The sequence below is a fragment of the Symphodus melops genome (genome assembly GCF_947650265.1).
Source record: "Symphodus melops genome assembly, chromosome: 3".
In the NCBI taxonomy this organism is placed as follows: domain Eukaryota; kingdom Metazoa; phylum Chordata; class Actinopteri; order Labriformes; family Labridae; genus Symphodus; species Symphodus melops.
In genome coordinates, this window is record NC_136693.1 from 12,831,465 (window position 1) to 12,850,907 (window position 19,443).

The following is a 19,443-nucleotide window of genomic DNA, read 5'->3' on the forward strand; positions in this document are numbered from 1 at the left end:
AAATGTTGTGGGTAGAGAGTGGGGGATAACGTGCATGAAATATCGTCATCACTGGGAGTCGAACCTGTGACCAACACGATGAGGTCTGTAGCCTCTGCACATGCTGCTACTGCTTCACCGACAGAGCTCAACCCGGTTAATATACAAAATAATTTTCAGAAAATTTCCACTGTGCACATTTTTCACTTTGACATATTTCCTCACCTTCTCCAGGCTGACACCTGTCCTCTTTACCAGCGCCTGCAGTCTGGCGATAGTTTCGTTCTCCCTCAGCAGGTAGGAGTTGAGGGGCGAGGCCAAGTTGCCGTTACGTTTATCAGAGACCATATCAACCGATCTGAACCGGTATTTTGCCTGGCTGTCGCTGGAGTGAATATTTCCCTCCGGAGAAATCCCAAAGGACATGAGCACCTCGGAGATCTCCTGAATGAACTCCAGTTTGTTGGGAAACTGGGGCAACTCCTCTGGCAGTTCGATGAAGTGGTTGTCAATGTCCACGAAACACAGATTAGCCTGAAATATGACAGAGGATAAAAAAACAATGTACATGAAAATCTTAACACTAACATTATTAGTACTAATTGTAAAATAAGGCTCGCAAGTTGAACAAGTTCTTATTACGTACTGACTAGGTCATGTCTGCCACCACAATAACCCTTCTAACAAACAACTGACTGTAACACGCTTTACAGTTTAGATTCTTTGCTTGTTCGAAATTTTGCGAGTAACCAAGTAAGCTAAAAAATGCTGCCATGAAAGGAATGAGGAAAAACGTTCCTCTGTGGGAAAGGATTACCTTACAAAATAAACCCACGTGGCAGAGATACAACTTGTGTTTGGGTTTCTGAGCCTAAAGACATCTCAAGAAAAGGAGGAACTTAATCGCTAAAATTTAAATAAACATATCCCAATTATCTCTTTGCACAGACAAAGAAAGTAAACGAGGGAGAATGTTTTAGAGAGAGGAGAGTGAAGCTAAGTCATCACTGCTTAATATCCAAATAAATCACGAGGAGAAAGTCATTCCACGAAGCTAGTCTTTTTGGTATTTGTACCTCCTGGGGCAGCTCTAACTTGGTACGGTCATCTTGTCCGTTGGAGTGGAGGCCCATGAGATAGGGCACCGGAGCGTCCAGGAAGTGGAGGAGGGAGGCGGGCAGAATGGGAACATACACGTGCTGCCACTGGTAGGGGAACATTAAGGCTGTGATGCTCTCTGCCACCGTCATCAGCCTCTGGTAATCTGTTTCACCAACAAACGAAAACAAGATAAACAGTGATGAAGGATTATAATGATAGAGTCATTTGCTCATGCTGAAAATCCTTTCCTTATTGACTGTCAGTGCCTCAAAATCATCCAAACCAGCACATTTAATTTTCTTAAAAAAATGCAACAAGAGAACTCCCTTAAAACATACTTTCTACAGAGTTTTCTGACATTTAAAATAGAGACAGCTACCAATATCCTTGTGATGGAAAAGATATCCTATAATTTGAAAATTAAGGAAGAACAGTTTACTAAAGGCTGGGGAAAATGGTTAACATATATAACTACACAGGGACACAAACATCATTCATGATAAAATATGCATTGTAGTAAGTAACCTTCACTCTTCTAACAGGCTCAAAGTATTTATCACACTTGTTTGAATGTGCTGATTTATTTTTATTTATTTGTCCTTTTTTTCTTCCCTTTCTGTCTTGTTGTAACGTTCATTTGTAGTAAGTAAAATTAATAAAAATAAAAGTGTTAAAATAGAGACAGCCACACTCCTCCCTAACTTTTACTCCTAAAGGTTCCTGACTACAATGCCTTAGTCCCCTTCAGTTGGTTATATATTGTTCATCAACACTCGGGCTAGTAAAAAGCACATTTTGAATGCACTGTTAATAACTCAGCTCTTCTGTTTGTTAGCATGACTGCCAACCCTGCCTCAGTAACAGGAGAGTTACTCTTCAGGTTCATCCAAAATAAATTAGCTTTGTTAGCAAGAAACACCTGTTTGTTTTTAATTCAGATGAACCAGAAGGAGACAAAGTGGAATAACTTGACAAGACAAAAGAAAACACCAAACCCTGCGACAGCAGCGTTAACTCGTCTCTCTGGTTGTTGTTTTGTAAATGTAGGAGTGGAGTTGTTGGACCAGTATAGGAAGGAAAGGAAAGGTATAAGCTGTGATGGAAGAACTATCTCTGTTCAAAGCGAGGGATAACGAGTTTATAAATGTAAGAAAAATACAATCAAAACAGGCTGCCGGTTACTATTTGAACCCCCTCCAATACAGGAGGCCGTTCATCTCGTAAAGGATGTTTACGTTGTGGTAAAGAACACTTTTTGTTTGCGTCTTCAGAGGTATGTTGTTCGTAATATTCCGGATCAAGTGGGTCGAACGTGTAAGGCCCCCAAGGACAGACGCAGCGAAGCTAAAAAATGAGGGAGCCTGTGTTGCTGCCTGATATTTAGAAAGCCTCATTAGTTTTTGTGTTATTTTCACTAAAGTCTGTCCCTGACACACTTCCCATTACTCCTGTGTAAACACTTTATCTCCTGAGACAAAGGTGCTCTTGTCTCAGGTTTATTTATTTATTTTTTTTAAGAACTGCCGTCCCAATGTAAATAATAATGTCATGCTCATGTGACCTGTCCCAGTGGAAGGGGGAAAAAAAGAAAGCATCTTAAATTTGATACGCAGAAAACTGTTCTCTTTTACTTTTGCAGTCTTCAGATCTTCTTGTGCATCGTGGGCTGATGTAATTTTTAAGGCAACTTCGTGAATATTACATTTTACGCGCCATTTAAATGATACTGTATTGGTGATTAGTTTTACAATGTTTGAGGCTTTTACCTGCCTACACAGACTGTGAGGCCACATCATCTACTCCCACAGAGTACATCCTCTGTTGGACCTTTGTGGCCTGCATCTTCTGAACGAGCCGGGCTCTGACCTTTAACACAGCTGCAGTCAGCTGGCCCTCTGGCTAACGTTAAATTCCTTTGCCATGACTCCACAACGAAACACTACTTCTATGTTCACACTCAAGGTCACATGTATGCATGCAAATATGTGTCCTGCACTCCTCATCTGCATTCCTGCTCTATCCCATTCACACCTACTGTACATTTGACAGCAGCGCTGCCTCTCCTCATATGGTGCCAAAATAAATACCATTCCTTCATTTGGTCATGTGCTGCTCCTGCTCGATCCGTGAGAAGAGACTCCTACCCCTGCCTTGGCCTCCCCCTCATCCCCCCCTTCTCAGCAGACTCCCTCTCCCAGGATGGGGACAAGAATACTAAGATCACCCATGGGCTCTTAAAGCCACCGTAAAAAGAAACCACTTCAACTCAAGACTCCAACAGTCAAGTACTGTTGCTGCCTGTATGATGCTTGAACGTTTCGAACATGCCCACACAGAGAACTGGTCGCAGACAGAAAAAAATATTCAGTGCAGAGCTAAAAATAAATCAATAAAAGACAAACAAGTGAAGCTTTTCTAGGTCTTTTGTTCAGCCCCATTTTAATAGAACACATTTTTTTAATATTAAATCTGTACCATGGCTGTTTATACAGCTTTAGTTTGTCCGCACTACTCTAGGTTAGTTATTCTATGTGAGAGCTTTGATCTTAAAGATGTCTAGCGTGTTCTCCTCTCAATCCTCTCAACACATGGCGGACGGTGGCTAATTCAGTATTAGTGGTTGTGAAAAACACGACACTATCTGCTATGTGTTAAAGTGAACTTCAAGGGATCTATAAAAAAAAAAACTGCAAACGTTACCATGCTAACTATCAAAACGTGCGCTATGTGAATGCCAGCTCCTGCTCTCTTTACTGTAAGTATATCGCTCTTTATTTCAGGTAATGATGTTGTGTATTAGGAAAATGTGTGCAGTATGATTGTCTTTTTTATCACTGAAAGACTCCGCCACACAGAAACGTGCCGACAGATATCTCTATTTAAATGTGTGCTCTTAAACCTCTTTTGAAATGAAGCATCTCTTTGACTTAAAGGAGCTTTCGTAACTCCAAAATCCTTCAGATCTCTTCTTCATACCAACGTCTCCCCCTACATTCATCCATCATCTATTCTGTTGCCAACCACAGGCAGATGCCTTTGAAATAAATTTTTAAAAAATCCACAATAATGGCTTAATAACAGCATGTCACAGTTATTGACACATGATTGACACAAGATGTACTTCCTGCTTGAGAAATAAGGAAGCAGCATCAGCAGACAGTATTTGACGATCTTTCGTTTGGGTGTCTTTTGTGAAGACTGAAAAAATCTTTATCAGAGGAATTAATGTCCATGCTATTTTTAGCTCATTGCCTAATGCCTATACAGTCATATTCTTGTTTTCAGAGCATCCCTCTCCCAAGCCCATGTGAGTGAATGTGTGTGTGTGTGAGCGAGGGCTTTAAAGAGCGCAACATCTTCTCCCAACAATCCCTCGTTTCTTCTCAGTGAAAGATTGCCAGGACTTAACTCTAAACAACACAACACCCTTCACACGTTCTGCAGTGATGAGCCTCATGTGGAGGAGAAGGAAAAAAAAGAAAAGAAAAGGTGGCATGATGTCACTTCCAGCCAATAATAATCACCCTGCATTACTGCTATCCTCCCTGTCTCCAAGTTGCCTAGCAACACCAGCTTCCCCTTAAGAGCTTCTCCCCCCGGCCCCTGGCATTTTGTAAACCATTTGCCTTCTCTTGCCAGTGTAATTAATCCAATCACCACACCAGACCCTGCAGCCTCACACACACACCATCACAAATAGTGAAGAAGACATGAATAACACCTTTTCTTATGTTCTACTCAGTTCAGCAAACGTTTGAATCCTTATTGCAGCGTAGTAAATGAGTACCATTTGCTCTCTGTGCTGTATTTCATCTGAGCTTTGGCCAAGAAAGGCTCAGATGAAATTCAGCACAATGCTGTTGAGAGATTTCTTAAATCCTAAAAAAAACATAACCAAGGCTTCCATAAAAACAAGCGAAACTGAGCAGCTCAAATACACAAAAACAAGATAGCTACTGAGCTGAGGGGAGCCGGGACATTTACACAGCCTGCTACTACCAGTGTTCCACTTCAATGGAAACACTCAACAAGTTATGTAATCTCTTTGGATAATACTTCCACCATGCATATCAAACATGTGTCGTAGCCTACGGCGGTGTCCTCACAACCACCACGTAGACATTTTAAATCCTAAAATATCTGAAGCTGGCCACAGAGCTGGATTATGGAAGGAGAGAGAAGCAGTGACACAACGAGAAATATTTCCCTTCAGTAAAATCATGAGAACAGGGGCGACTGTAGTTCAGCTGTAGAGGGCTATAGTCAGTTGTGTGACAAAGTGTCCTCACTGAACCTCAACCCCAAAACCACCAACAACTGCGTCAGCAGCACTTGAATGTGTATGAATTGATATTGATAGTTACCTTTCATAGCAGCCCAATGGTAACAAGGAAATGAAAACATTCCTAAAAAATGTGATTCAATTAAAAACTTCTTTAAAAACTAACTCTTTTTATAACACCAGAGGGTCTGCATCAGGATCTTTAAAAAGCGGTTTAACCTGTCAGAAAATCTCTAGATTTTTCCAACCGAAATGTATAAGAAAGAAAAAACACAAGCAGAAGTTCCCCTGACATTATCTAGTCTTATGTCATGACACTGATATGTCTCCCAGCTCCAGAAAAATCCCTTGAGAGTTGCCTCTTAACAGGATCACTTTACCCCATGGTTCTCAAAAAACAGCTGTTCCAGATAGTTCTTTCATTTACAGCCCCTTTAATACCTTTGTATAGGATGTCAATGAAAGTCTGACTTGCTGTACTTTTTTTTTTTTTATAATGCATCAATGCATCCTAACGGGACAGGGTGCTAAAAGTAACTTGAGAACATTGAGTTTATCAGTAGCAGACAGGTTACTTACGCTGCGAGTAGAGCAGTATCTGCATCTCGAGCAGGGCACACGTGAACAGCTGGAGAACGTTCTCCACCCCCAGCAGGTTAAACATCTCACCGATAGCAAAGTCAAAGAGCGGCAGCTCGCATGTGCTCGGCCTCTGGCACACAATGGGCCCGTAGACGCCTGAGAACTTAAGGGACCGTCCAGAGGGTGGCATGGGCACCTCATAGAGGATGTTGTAGATGTAGCTCTCCAGCGGGAGGGGTGGGGGCTGGGGGGAGGTTACAGCTCGGTGTAGCTGCTGCAGCACCTTCCTGCAGGCCTGAGGGAAGGCCATGGGTGTTATTAGGCAGATACACTTTGACACGTACAGCGTGTCACGACTGATGTCATAAGAGTTGAAGCGCTGCAGGCGAGAGATGGCAGGTGCAGCATGGAGCACGGGACGGGGCTGGGAGTGTTGATGTCGATGGTCCTCTGGTCCCTTTGGCGAGGTTGGAGTGTGTAAGATGTCGTACTGCTCTGCATTGTGCATGTGGTAAAGAGTCTGCATAGCACTGCAGATCTGCTTACTGGTCACCTCCTCGAAGAAGGTGAGGGCAAAGCCGTAGGTCCGCGAGCCATCCTCTCTGGTGATGATGAAGGAGTGGAACTGAGGCTCCAGAGAGTCCACCTGCGTCCTGAAGGACAGACCTTTTGGCATACACAGCTGTGAGAGAACAGGAACACATTGTATCAGAGGGTTTTGAAAGAGAGGGCTTTTATGTCTTTATAGTATAAAAAAGCTATTTAAAACTATTTAGGGCTTTTACACTATTTTGATTGATTTATTTGGGCTCCTACTAAGAAAGTGATGAGATCTATACCACTCTGGCATCTGTGATCTTAGCAGAAAGCTGGAGTCTTAACTGGATCAGCCAAGCTTATCTTAAACATTGAAAAAAGAGTTAACTGCTAGCATGCGCCTGAGAAGTTTAAGATGACAGCTACCAGCAATGCTAATGCTAATACCAGCTAATGTCAAACTTACTTGATCTTCTTTATTTGGTTCTTAAACAAACTTGCTTGTGTTTCAGGTTTCAGAATGTATTTTTTTTTTAAGGAACTACTATATATCCAACTATATTCACCATAATTATGTGAAGCTTTTTGCTAAGTCATGTGACAAAAAGCCTGTTTAAAAATAGAACTAGTCCTTACGGAGTTAAACTTAAGCTAACAAACAAAAATAAGCCTCATTAAACGTGTTAGTATTCTATAACAGGCCATGCTTTTACATCAAATGTATCTGTTTAATTCCACATTTATTGGTTGAATTAATACAGAAGAAAACATTGTTCATAATTTTGTGATTTGGATAACAACCCATCATGGTTCTTATGATATTACTACAGTAACGACTGTGTGGAGATCATACCATGCCCACTGCATCCTGGTCAAATGGATTCCACTCGACATTTTCTGGAAAATGTGCTAGAACTTTGGATTTAAAGGTTCTCCGCAATGGACTCTGCTCAAAATTCTCACCTAAGAGGGAAACAAATAGAGGAAAGAGCAGATAGAAGAAGAAAAAAAAAAAAGAGACAAACAATTAGCAGGAGTTTCCAGATGTGCATAGAGGAAGACAGAGGAATGGTCTGATCAGAGGGGGGGGGGGTTGAAAATGACAGGCGCAGCTCCAGAGGAAAAAAAGCAAGTCAGCATATTTGTCTTAAGATGAAGATTGTATTGCATCATATAAAGCTGTCATCTGCATTTTGTTAAAAGTTAATTAATACAATATTGAAAAAGGGCAGCATCATTCCCAAATACAAAGAAAAGAAAAATGTTGTTGTGATGCTTCCTGACAGCTTTAATGGCAATACAAATGAACACATAAAATTAACAGATCAATTATAGGAAGCGTACGTTGACTTGATTTGAACCCAGAGTAAGGCAGAAGTGATGCACACACCAAGGCAGTACTGAAAAGTCATTCAGAGTGAAGGGGGGAGTAAACATTGACCAAGCAATCCCAGCGCAGCCGCAGGCAGCACTGGACTCATGTGTGTGTGAGAAAGAAACAGAAGCGGTGATTGTCAAACATCAGCTCATTATTCAGCTGCTGCGGAGGGAGGGGGGGAGGCAGAGGAAAAAACACAAACCAGGAGGGAAGAAATCAGAGTGCTCAAAACAGAAAGGGCAGCTCCCCACACCTGTGCAGAAAGTAACCATGAAAATTGAGACTTTGAATGAACATAAGAGGGCCTTTGAGTAAAAAAAACGAACAAATAACGAAACAAAAAAAGAGTGCTAGGTTAAAGGCTGAAGGGTTAAAGCTGAGCTCAGGTTAAGAGGGGGAGGAGTGTGTGTGGTCGGAGGGTTACCTTCATTTGCCAAATTTCCTCTGGCCCCATCTCTGAATTTAGTAGCTTCTATATACTGGCATAAAGCTAAACAACAAATAAAACAAAAATAGAATTAAAAGCCTGGTTCAGGGTGGGTAGCGCATCACTTCTCAAGTCTGTGCAAAAACATCCCGACAGCTCTGCTCTAGAGGCAAGCTGCATACAGGAAATTACCATATCAGCTGGGTATGCTAGTTCAAGCCAGCTGGTGGAGCAATGATACAATGATACAGCATCTCTCTGTGTCGTGTTCTCCTCTTCTTCCAGAGATCATGCAACGTTTCATTCTGATCTGATGTGGATGATATCCTCATCACAAAGAGTGTCAAGCCATGCCAGCAGCTTGGCTCAGCTTTGGCACAGTGGAGCTTGGAGCTAATTGCTACCATTAACAAGCTAACATGCTAAAAAAAAAAAAAAGACAAGGCTGACAGGTAAAGATTCACAGTGTTAGCATGCTGACATTTGAATATTAGCATTAAGTACAGCTGAGGCTGACGGGGATGTCACTGGTTTTGCATATTTTCAGCAACTAGCCGTTTTATCAGACAACTTTTGACCTGTTAACGGTGTTCAATAAAAGGTTAGTGCAATTCATTACCTTAGAAATAATCATCATAATAATCATACATCAAATACAGGCTCTTATGGCATCACTATAAAGGGAAGGTTTAACACTTTTTTTTTCACTGGCATCATAAATGTTGGGGTGGCATTATTCAACTGCTGTCTGTGTAGCTAAAGCCTGATAGAACGTTTTCCTGAGCCACACATCTCTGTTGAGAAGAAAACCTTTTAAAAACACATTAAATGTTGGGACCCGAGTTTCTTTACTGAGCTAAACTTAGAAAGTGTTATTTATTTTGAGTCAAACGTCCTGCACAGTTTGTCAGCTTCATACTTAACCAGAACATAATGTGTATGCAGCCATGAATATAGTCCCAAAATAAATGTGCTATTTACTCCTATTTGAGTAATGTTTGGTTAAAAACTACACTTCCCAGCCTTTTTTCTCTAGTTCAAAGCAGTGCTGAGTGTCACAGGTGGAGGAAGAGAGTTGGAAGTTATTCTTACTGTATTATTATACATTTTTGTGTGCGGTTGTCAACCTGTTGCAATCTGTTCAACTGCGTGTATGAGTCAGTGGACAGTCACGGGGCTGACTGAGTCAATGACTGCTCTTGTAAAGCAGATAGACGGACCCTGGGGCAAAACAAGATTATCTAACATTTCACATTAAAAAAAAGAACCTTTTATGCAGACAGGCAACGCTTTTTGTTGTCCTCTTCATGCATGACATTTGCCAAGCTCTAATGAAATGGTCTTTCTGACAGGAACACAAATTCATGCAGCAAGTCAAAGCCAACAGTGAGCCGTGTGACGCTCGTCATCAACTCTTTTCTAGTTACACCACATCACACTGTGCTGCTCCCAGGCTGCTGTGGCCTTTACGATATGAACTCTGGTCTATCCTTACAATGGTTATAATCTCACTGTCGGTGAATATTCCCTGTCTGCAGTTTGGACCTGAAAGTAACCGACAGATTAAACCACTTAAATCATTAGACTTTCATTCCCTTGCCAGGTTTGGAATTTTAAAGTCTAATTCTAACTTGTTTGTTGCTCCACTTAACACCTTCCATAGCAGCTGTGTTGGACAAGGATAAGCCTGCAGACTCACTCAAGGGATAATAAATCATTAATACTACTTTGGTCAGTTTTTGAGCATCTTACCTGAGTAAAGACAGAACTTTGACCCATCATTTTTAAGAAAGATGAATATTTAGTTAAAGCCCTTGTTTGTGGACGCCACAGTCATTTTTAAAATTGCAAATGGAATCCCCCTCCCCTTAAAGATATAATCCTATGCTAGGGAAAGAGAAGAGTTATCCAGTTCCTTTGGAATGTCTCGATTATTGATACTTCGATGAGTCCTGAATCTATGTGTTGACATGTTTTAAAGGGGATGAGACTGACTTCCGCTGGTTATGAGCTCGTTTATTTAGGTCACATTCCAACACACAAAGTAAAAACAGACATGAAGCAAGATTATGATGATGATGCGACCGGAGCAGTTTGCAAACACTCTCAGGACAAAGTCAGTTGTTGCAAAGTTACAACAAACATCTGGTTTTCGAAAAAAAAAAAAAGGGTTTTTTACTCGGCCAGAAAACTGATTGCATTATTGTGTGTGAAAGTATTGAGGATTTTATTTGTCATGGCTGTTAGCAACGTAAAGATACATAAATCATCATAGATCAATGTATTAAAGCAAACGACTAAGAGAAAGAGAAGGGGCCAACCATCATTTTATGAGAATGAGGATTATCAGGCTGTAGTCTTAAACTTTTTTTTCATTAGGTTTTTTACATCTCTATATAGACATTATTTTCTGTACCAGGAAAATGACACGGGATATTGATGAAATCACAGTAAAATGCTGATGAGTAAATGAAAAGAGAGATTAATTAAAAAAGATCTTCAATTGAATCGTTTAATATTAAAAGAGAAATGTTAGAGTATCGCCAGAAAAGCAACAGACACTGAAAGGAAACATGACAATATGGACAAGTTGAGTCATTAAAGCAAGCTTAAAATAATCCTTCAATGGTGCTCTACATTTACACACTGATGTACTTATACCATATCAGTGAAAAGAAATTCAATACATACTTTTATTTTATAAAAATAAAGTGCTGAGGGTGTGAATCCTGCTTGTTTTTTCACATAGGTTAACAGGATGCTGAGAGTTTTGCACCACTTTGAGCAGCACATCTGTGAGGGGTGCAAACATTACCCAGGTGTTCCTTTTAAAGCATCATCTTCACCCAATAATTAGCACTCATGAGAAGCTCTCTCACCCGGGGCAAACACACTTGTTGACATGGGCAAACAAACTTTTTCTGCAGCTGTCATATTTTCCATCTAATGGACCATGATGCCATGAGAGCGTGCACCAAAAGCAGTGCGTCACATCGTTTAGGCTCCTCACAGCTCTACACTTTCACACCTGCCGTTTCAAGGCCGAAGGGATGTCCAGACCTGCTGTAACACGGCCCACTGGGCTCAGACATAAAGGGATGTACCACTGTGACTTGAAAAGCTACATTCAAACCCGACTCGACTTGACTGCCCACAGCAGAATGTGCTGAAGCCACCGCTAACGCTTAAAAATAGCTCAGCAGCAAAAGAAAAACATCAATACAACAAGAGGACCTTGTACTTACACAGTGTGTGACAGCTCACTTTTTTCAAAGAAGGAGCATATTTTCCAAATAGTTTTTTTTTCTCATGCTACGCTTAATAATGGGAAATTTCGTGAGCCAGAACTTTTTAGATTACTGAAATTCGGCATGTTGACGTCACATTCTCCCTCACCTACAGCAAAGAAAGGGTAGTATCTGTTCATTTAAAAATGAAATATATTCATATAAAGTATGTGTTGCACCATACTTGATTGAGTCTGCCACTTTTCTCTGCACAATAATCCAGTGCTCTTTAATCAGAGTAAATGTATTCCCTAAAAATGTACAACTAAATATAAAGGTGAAAAAATAAAACAAGGTGGCCAACAGCACAAGTTAACCTTGCTGCACTATCTGGGTGTTTTTGATCAAGTAGGTTGTTGTTGAAGCGACAAAGAATATTATTTTTCCTTGTTTAATAAAAAAAAAAAATCCCACTATTCCTCTTTTAATATCTGGTTTATTTTGTTTCTCCTCTGATTCATGAGAATCTTCACTCTGTGAAGCCAGATCGTGTTGTCAATGTGCTGCTGAAACAGAGTCTCCAAATAAAGGACTTTTCACTTTAGCTTTGTTCACCGTTTTCCCAATCTCCTAAAGAGGTGATGCAGCAGCTAAACCTACATGACTTATTTTATATTCAGAGTAGCAAAAACATGAAATGAATCCTTTCAACCTGTATGTGTACCTTTGTCCAAATCACTTGTAAAACCTTTTTAAATCCAAGACTATGGAGCAAACACAAGACATTAAAGACATTATTTTATGTCGATGTCTTCTATAAACTGAAGCCCTCCTGCTGGCTTCACATCAGACATTTTGACTTAAACCGCACAAGGAGGAGCACATTTGTAGCCGGCTTAATTACAGCTCTGTTGCACTCAGGGTTCCCAGTAAGTGCATGCTTGAACAACTAACTTTTCAAAATGTAATAGTGTAGGTATTATTATGCACTGAATGTCCTTTTTCTTTCCATATTTTGAGCATTCACAATATTTTGGGGGGAAAAAGGCAGACACAGCAGATAAAATAGTTAAACACGCACCTAGAAAGTCAGCTAGGTAATGAAAGAGTTCAACAACAACTACAATCTGCACCTAGACCAACATCCAAGCCATATCTGCAGCACACAGGAAGTTGTTGTAGATCTTTCAATCAAGCCCTACTTTGAGTGAACTACGTAGCTCAGGCTTTCAGCTCACTAAACATCTGTTAGCAGCAAGGGTATTGGACTGTGGAGAAACTTGACCTAAAGAAAACACTCGGTCTTCAACACAAAAATGTGCTGCTTTAATAACTCTGCCATGAAGGGAAAGAATGTAAACCCTTATCATTCAGGAGCAGGTAAACTGCTGACTCAAACCACCACAACAGTCTTTTCCTACTGTCTGAAAGCACTGAAGTGGGATACTTTAAAGGTTATCTAGCACTGGACGCATTACAACCCAGGAAATGGAACAGAGCAGTGATGTGGGGAGGGGAAGCCTGATCAGATAAATACAATCTATTGTGTTGATTTCCTAAATTGTTGAAACAAGATTACAAAAAAAGATTTCCTGCCCTAATATTAGATGAAATAGTTTTGTAAATAAGGAGTAGCCATCTAAATGTACATGTTCCATTTCAAATTTGAGTTTGATTTACTACAATATACATGAGTCTTCTGTTTTTTTGTAATGCAGAAGCCAATCTGAAATGTGATGTATTCAACATGCTAACATGCTATCTAAACAGTTGTGTACTACAATTTGGCTGAAATTATGCAAAATACAAATTAAAAATCTTGTACCTCATACATTTGAAGGTATTTCCATAACCATGTCATGCCCTGGAGTGAATGTTATAGTTTTTTTGAAGTACTTGCCATTTCTTGCCATATTGCATCGTGGGACTTTTTGTGGTTAGCCAGATATTATCCGAAACCTTTCATCTCTTCAACTGAATGCTGATGATAGTTTCATATGCTTTCAAGAGCTAAGCGTCACTTTTCTGCTCCTGTGAGTCATGTAGTATTGTCCAAGGGACAAAAATGATTTTTACTCATAGAACAAGGTGAATATAATAATAATAATAATTTACACTTTATTAATCCCACGAGGGGAAATTCGGTTTACACTCTGTCTAACACACACATAGGCCGAGATACACACTCATGCACAAACAGGGTTCTAGTGACATGCATTAATGGAGAGGTCTCAGAGTGAGGGGGCTGCCCACAGCGAGCGCTCCAGAGCAGTTTTGGGGTTCGGTGCCTTGCTCAGGGGCACCTCGGCAGTGCTCAGGAAATGGACTGGCACTTCTCCAGCTACCAGACCAGTTTCCGGACTTGGTCCGTGCCGGGACTTGAACTGGCGACCCTCCGGTTCCCAACCCAAGTCCCTACAGACTGAGCTACTGCCGCCCCATGGCTTCTCCATTATGAATTCAATTTGAAAAATGATTTATGTGTGATGAATAAAATCACAACTCTCCATGCCCTAGCCAGTTTGGAGTTTGATATAGTTTTGTATGTAAAAAGCCAAATGTATTTTTAGATGTCATAAAAAACAAGCCAGAGTTAGAAATCTATTCAAATACTTAAACTGGATCTTCAGTTCATCTTACACATTTTCAAGCAGATTGAAATGCACCGATAGGAGACCTTTTGCAGTCCATTAATACACAACTGAGATGAAATATGAAAGCACACATTATGCATTTAAAGCCAGCTTTCATGTTGAGCCATTCATCCTCATTTGTTTGCAGAGTAGGGAAGGGGGAAGAGGGGCTGCCTGGGAAATTCAAAAGGATATTTAGCATTTGAATAAGTGAAGCCTGTGTGTGCGTATGTACTTGTGTCTCTCAGCTCCCTGTGTTTCCAGTGTATCGTGTGAGCTGCAGGGTCATGCATATGCTAATCAGGTCCTCACTCTGCTGCTGAAAACACAGGGCTGACACAGAAGTTCAGGCTGTTTCTTCTTTAATTCACTGTACATTAGTGTTAATACATCTGAACTGTATTAAAACGGGTTACGGGTCACCCAAGGCAACGACACCTGTCAATGGTCAACAGTTTGTTGACCTACTTTCAGGCATGGTTATTCAATTTTTATAAAAATGCTTTAATGCATGCGGGCATTTAAACTACTAATGTGTTCAGTAATGACAGTAACCACAGAGTGCCTAAAGCTCTTTGGTTACATCTCTCATTTCTACTGACCAACTCTTCACTGTGTCAAGATTTTGATCGTTTATGATGCCTGGCCATATTTTTCAGAAAGAGCTAAATTTGCATTTGTTTGGAATAAAGAAGAAAAAAGTAAAATCCTTATCAACAGTGCTTCAGGCGGATGATCAGTTTTTGTATCTTACTACTCGGTAGAGTTTGTGTTTTCTATATTAGTGATCATGGAAATGTCTCAAATATTTATTTATTATCCAGATAGTCGCATTTTAAACTTTCTAACTAACAAATTACCACTAATATAGGATACAAGTACCTTTAAAAGAAATCTACTCTTCTTGGTGTCTTGTGTGAAATGGTCTGAAGTTGTTCAAAACAAACAGGGTTTCCCAGTATGTGCATTCATGCTAATCCAGCCACACACAACAAACACCTGAGACGTCACCCTTTTACCACTGACATGAAGACACCTTGGAGTTTTACCTATACCATATGTTTCGGTAGTCATCAACTTTTACACTGGAGTTTCCACAGCATTTCCTCTATTCAACTCAGTACTGAAAGTCAATTTAACAAGGGCAAAGCCCCAAACCTCTTTTACAGTAAACAGCAACAACAAGCGTTAAGTAGAACAGATGCAGAGATGTTTGACCACAAAGATCTCTGTTGTACTTCAACTTTCAACCATAAACATGGCCTCTCGTCACAGAGACTGTTGTATAACATTAAATACACTGATGCCGTTTGTGAATAAAGCAGAACATTAAGTCTGTCAACTGACAAGAAGACAGCTGTGTAAACAGCTGGGAAAACAACAGATAATCAAATGGGACCAGTTTCACCTTCAGGATGACACTTGTTGTTTTCCTCAAACTTCTTATTGTGTATTTTCTTTTTTTCCTTTTTCTTTTTTTTAAACATTTGATCCAAAAACCTTTTGTCACACATCAGTTCATTCTCTGTTAGCACAGATACAAAGCTGAAATTATTTTCATATAAAAGAATCTCTTCAATGTTTTTTTAAAAGCTTACAAACAAAGGATGGAAGGGCCAAATAGAAAAAAAAGAGATGCATTTACTGGCTCAACCACATTTGCATGTACTGTTCATGCAGTATGTCTGATAAACTAGGTCAGGGCTGTGTGCCTGTTTCTTCAAAACACATCAGTGAACGTCCTTAAACTTACATTTAGTTAAAAAATGACCCCTTTTAAATTTGAACATGTAAACAGGAACTTGTTTTAAGGAAGTTTTAAAAAAAAAGGAATAGACGGGCAGAGTCTCTGAAAATATAAAATGCTTTGGTTCAGTTTTCTTTATTGGAAAGAACTTTCTTTCAACTCCACAGGCCTCTCACTCGCCGCTGAGTCACGATAAATCAGACAGGAATGGGATAGAGACCTTATTTAAGTCCATCATTGTGAATCACTGTGAGAACAGAAGCCTTTTTTTCTCCGAGACTATAAAGAGTAAAAATACAGCTGACTAACTGGATTGTAATCCAGAAGTCAAACTAGAACAGGAGTATTGACCCGGTCAACAAGGGATTATTCACATGAAGGCGTAAAGTCAAGTCAAGCTAACAGTCAGGCTAGTTCATGTTGGCCGCTTTGCACTTGATAGTTTTCACTGAAGGGTTTCAACTGTCAATGTGCAATACAACGTGACAATTTTTGGTTTGACAGAACATTTGGCTGTCGAGTCACAGATGGGAAGCTTTTACATTTCAAATAACAAATAATAATACATTTGACTTTGTACACCATTTCATTGACTTTAAGGATTTCCCCCAAACACATGAGTCAGCAGGGATGTTTCTGTGTAAAACTCTGACATCACCTGTTGGGGGATTACTCTGCAGGTGTCAACACACTTCAAATGATAGCTATCTGTTCACTGTTCATCAAACTTTCCTGCTATCTCAGCCATCATGACTTCAAAAGGTGACTCCCTCTTCTAACCAAGCTTCCCTCTTCCTCCACCTGTATACGTCAATACTGTGCAACATATCCCTACACATCAAACATCAATATTCTGTCTTATTAGCAGAACAGTGAGCAGTGGTTTGCCTCTATTATACTTTCTCCCTTGCTGGCTCTGCAATGCAATAATTTCACCCAAACATTCTGTCTTTTACTCGCGCGGCATAACTCTACCGTCTTCAACAGGCTGTGTAAAAGGGGCTCATGACTCAAAGATATAAACCAATACATTGTTCTGTTTCTTTAACTTGTGAACACAATATCATTTACCAGAAAATCTATTATAATTCATTTTCAAACGCCTACAATAACACAGTGTAGAAGAGGCACAAGGGCTGCATGAGATGACAAGATTCTGGGATGTGTAATAACATTATTTATAGCGGCCAGTTTTAAATGAGCTCCAACTTGCAAATGCCTCGCTGCTGTTTAAATGGCTAAGTTATTTTAGAAATCGTGCTAACTGTCAGCACTCAGTCATCCCAACAGCATCAACTGGAGGGTAGCTACATGCTAACCCTATATAAGCTGTGGAGTCCACTATTAACAATAGTGCCATATTAAATGTACATTAAAAAAAAAACCTTGGATGTAGAATAACAGAAAAACAGGCACTGAGCCCAGACTATCCAGGGAATACCAGGCCCCAGTTCCCATGCAGACCTATAGAAATCACCTCATAAACACATGCTAATGTTGGAAATAAAAATCACAACATGTAAACAAAAAACGATCAGTGTTACAGAATATAACAGGATCCAGGTGTGTCACAACCTGTTATGCTCTCTCATCAGATATTTGATCATTGTTTTGAAGGGAAGGGTGTGCCCTTTAAAGAGGCTGTTGAAGAGGATGGCTTCATACACAATGTGGGTCCCTTGAGGATGCTGACAATCTTGGGGGGGGGGGGGGGGGGGTCATTGAAGGGCGAGCAACATGTTAGCCCCCAGGTTAATCCGCCCATGTGTGTACCTCTAAATAACAGCGATGACAGCTCAGGAGCCTTGATGACAACATCCTCAGTTATAATAACATTATATCATCATCAATAACCAAAACCTGAATGCGTGTGACCAGCTTAAGAAATAACAACAGCGCAATGACAACAACAAATCTTTCTGATTAATAGGGTTAAAATAAATTAAATAAATAAAAAGACAGGGATGGAATTTAAATTCATGTCAGTGCGTTAAAGAGACACAACGAGCCAGTAATCCTGTCTCTTCTCCCCGAGCATTCACATAGACACACAAACAGGCTGAGAGGAGGCCTAACGTGATGATCAGCATTTAATACACTTTAAATGAATAACAGAACAACGAGATTTTACTAATACGCTGTAAAAGCTTAATAATAACCGTATACATTATCAGTCCTTGCACTCCCTTCTTGTTTGTCACAGCATCAGTCCGACATTTACCCCGATGGCTATCGTGCTTACCGGACAGTTCGTCGGGTTCCAGCCCGCTTTCGGTGTCGAGTCCGCAGATCACAAAATAATCTGCGAACCGGCAGGAACCGGAGCTGAAGCCGGTGGTCATTTTGAGTCTGGTCCGGTGGTCCCCTTATCCCCTCAACAGGGAGCATATTAAAGGAACTCGGAGGATTGATTTCTCTCTGCCATCTCGGGTGCTACGTTTACTGCGAAACTCGAAAATCTGTACCGATGCATCGCTAATCTGTGCTGCGAACAGCAACATCTACGACATCCGGTTGTGACCCTTCACGATAAAAGTTGGTGCCAAACGTTTAAAAAGACAACGTAGGTTAATTCAAAGTTAATTTCCTGTGTTTGTTTTTTAGAAAACGCAAATGAGAAAGGAATTAAATATATCCCATTAATGAAAACATATGTTAGTAAAAAAGTAATATATTTACTGATACATTGAACCGAAGCATGGATAGTTGCTAGTAAAAATATTTAACATCAACACACACAATGCTATCTGAAGATTTATGGCCCTGTCAGTAGCCTAGCCTACATGTATACTCTGCGGTTCTTCATAAGTTTTTTTAATCGATTCTCACTCGCCTACAGCAAATAAAGAAACAAATAGCCCATTACTTCCGGTTTTTTAACGATTGTAATATTCTTAAGGAAATTGCTTCTACTTCCGAGTCTACTTGTGCTTTCGCTAGCTTTACAAACATCAAATCAGAGCGTTGCAGTCGAAATGCTCGGTGGTCCATGATATTCAACTTTAATCCCATAAGAAAAAAAAGTATAAAGAATGTGTAAAAGAGAGGGAGCCTCAGAAGACGCTTTTATGGTGAGAAATTATAGTTCCAGTCCTCAGTTTGGAAAAAGAAGAAGGAAAATTAATGAATGTTATTTTGTTCAAATCCCTTATAAACTACGCAAGGAACTTCCAATCTTCACAGCCTATAACGCAGGATGGCTGTGGATTTTACTGGACAGCTTGCAGTGTCCAGAAGAAGTAATATAAACAGAGACAATTAAAGTAATGGGTTTAAAAGGACAACTGTAGTTGACTGTGGGTCAGAGGAGAAAGTGCAGTCTTTGTTTTGCCAGGTCGGTGAGAGTCATTGAAAAATAGTAGAGGATGATTTGATATTTTAGTGAAGTCAGGGATATATATTTGTTTAAGTCTCACCCATATTTAACTCTAACACAGAGAACACGTATGATGTGTTTTTTCACTTTTCGTATTTGTAGTTAAAGCGTCTGAACATCTTCTTGAAAAGATAAAGTTTGCCCCCTGCTGGGTGTGAGGTGTTCTGGCATCCA

General features: G+C 40.1%; 1 protein-coding gene across 2 annotated transcripts in view; it reads right to left on the minus strand.

Moving 5' to 3' along the window:
• dennd5a (DENN/MADD domain containing 5A) overlaps positions 1–18,445 on the minus strand; it is a 33,305-nt gene extending 14,860 nt beyond the window's left edge. The window contains exons 1-6 of one of the 2 annotated variants that reach the window (XM_079339180.1): positions 18,136–18,445; positions 8,284–8,349; positions 7,335–7,444; positions 5,942–6,626; positions 1,056–1,243; positions 205–513 (exon numbers count right to left, since the gene is read on the minus strand). In XM_079339180.1, coding sequence (XP_079195306.1) covers positions 205–513; positions 1,056–1,243; positions 5,942–6,626; positions 7,335–7,444; positions 8,284–8,349; positions 18,136–18,235 — 1,458 coding nt within the window. In that variant the 5' untranslated portion in view covers positions 18,236–18,445. The remainder of the gene's footprint in view (positions 1–204; positions 514–1,055; positions 1,244–5,941; positions 6,627–7,334; positions 7,445–8,283; positions 8,350–18,135) is intronic. The other variant, XM_079339181.1, reaches the window with a different exon arrangement.
• Positions 18,446–19,443: the final 998 nt, after the last annotated feature.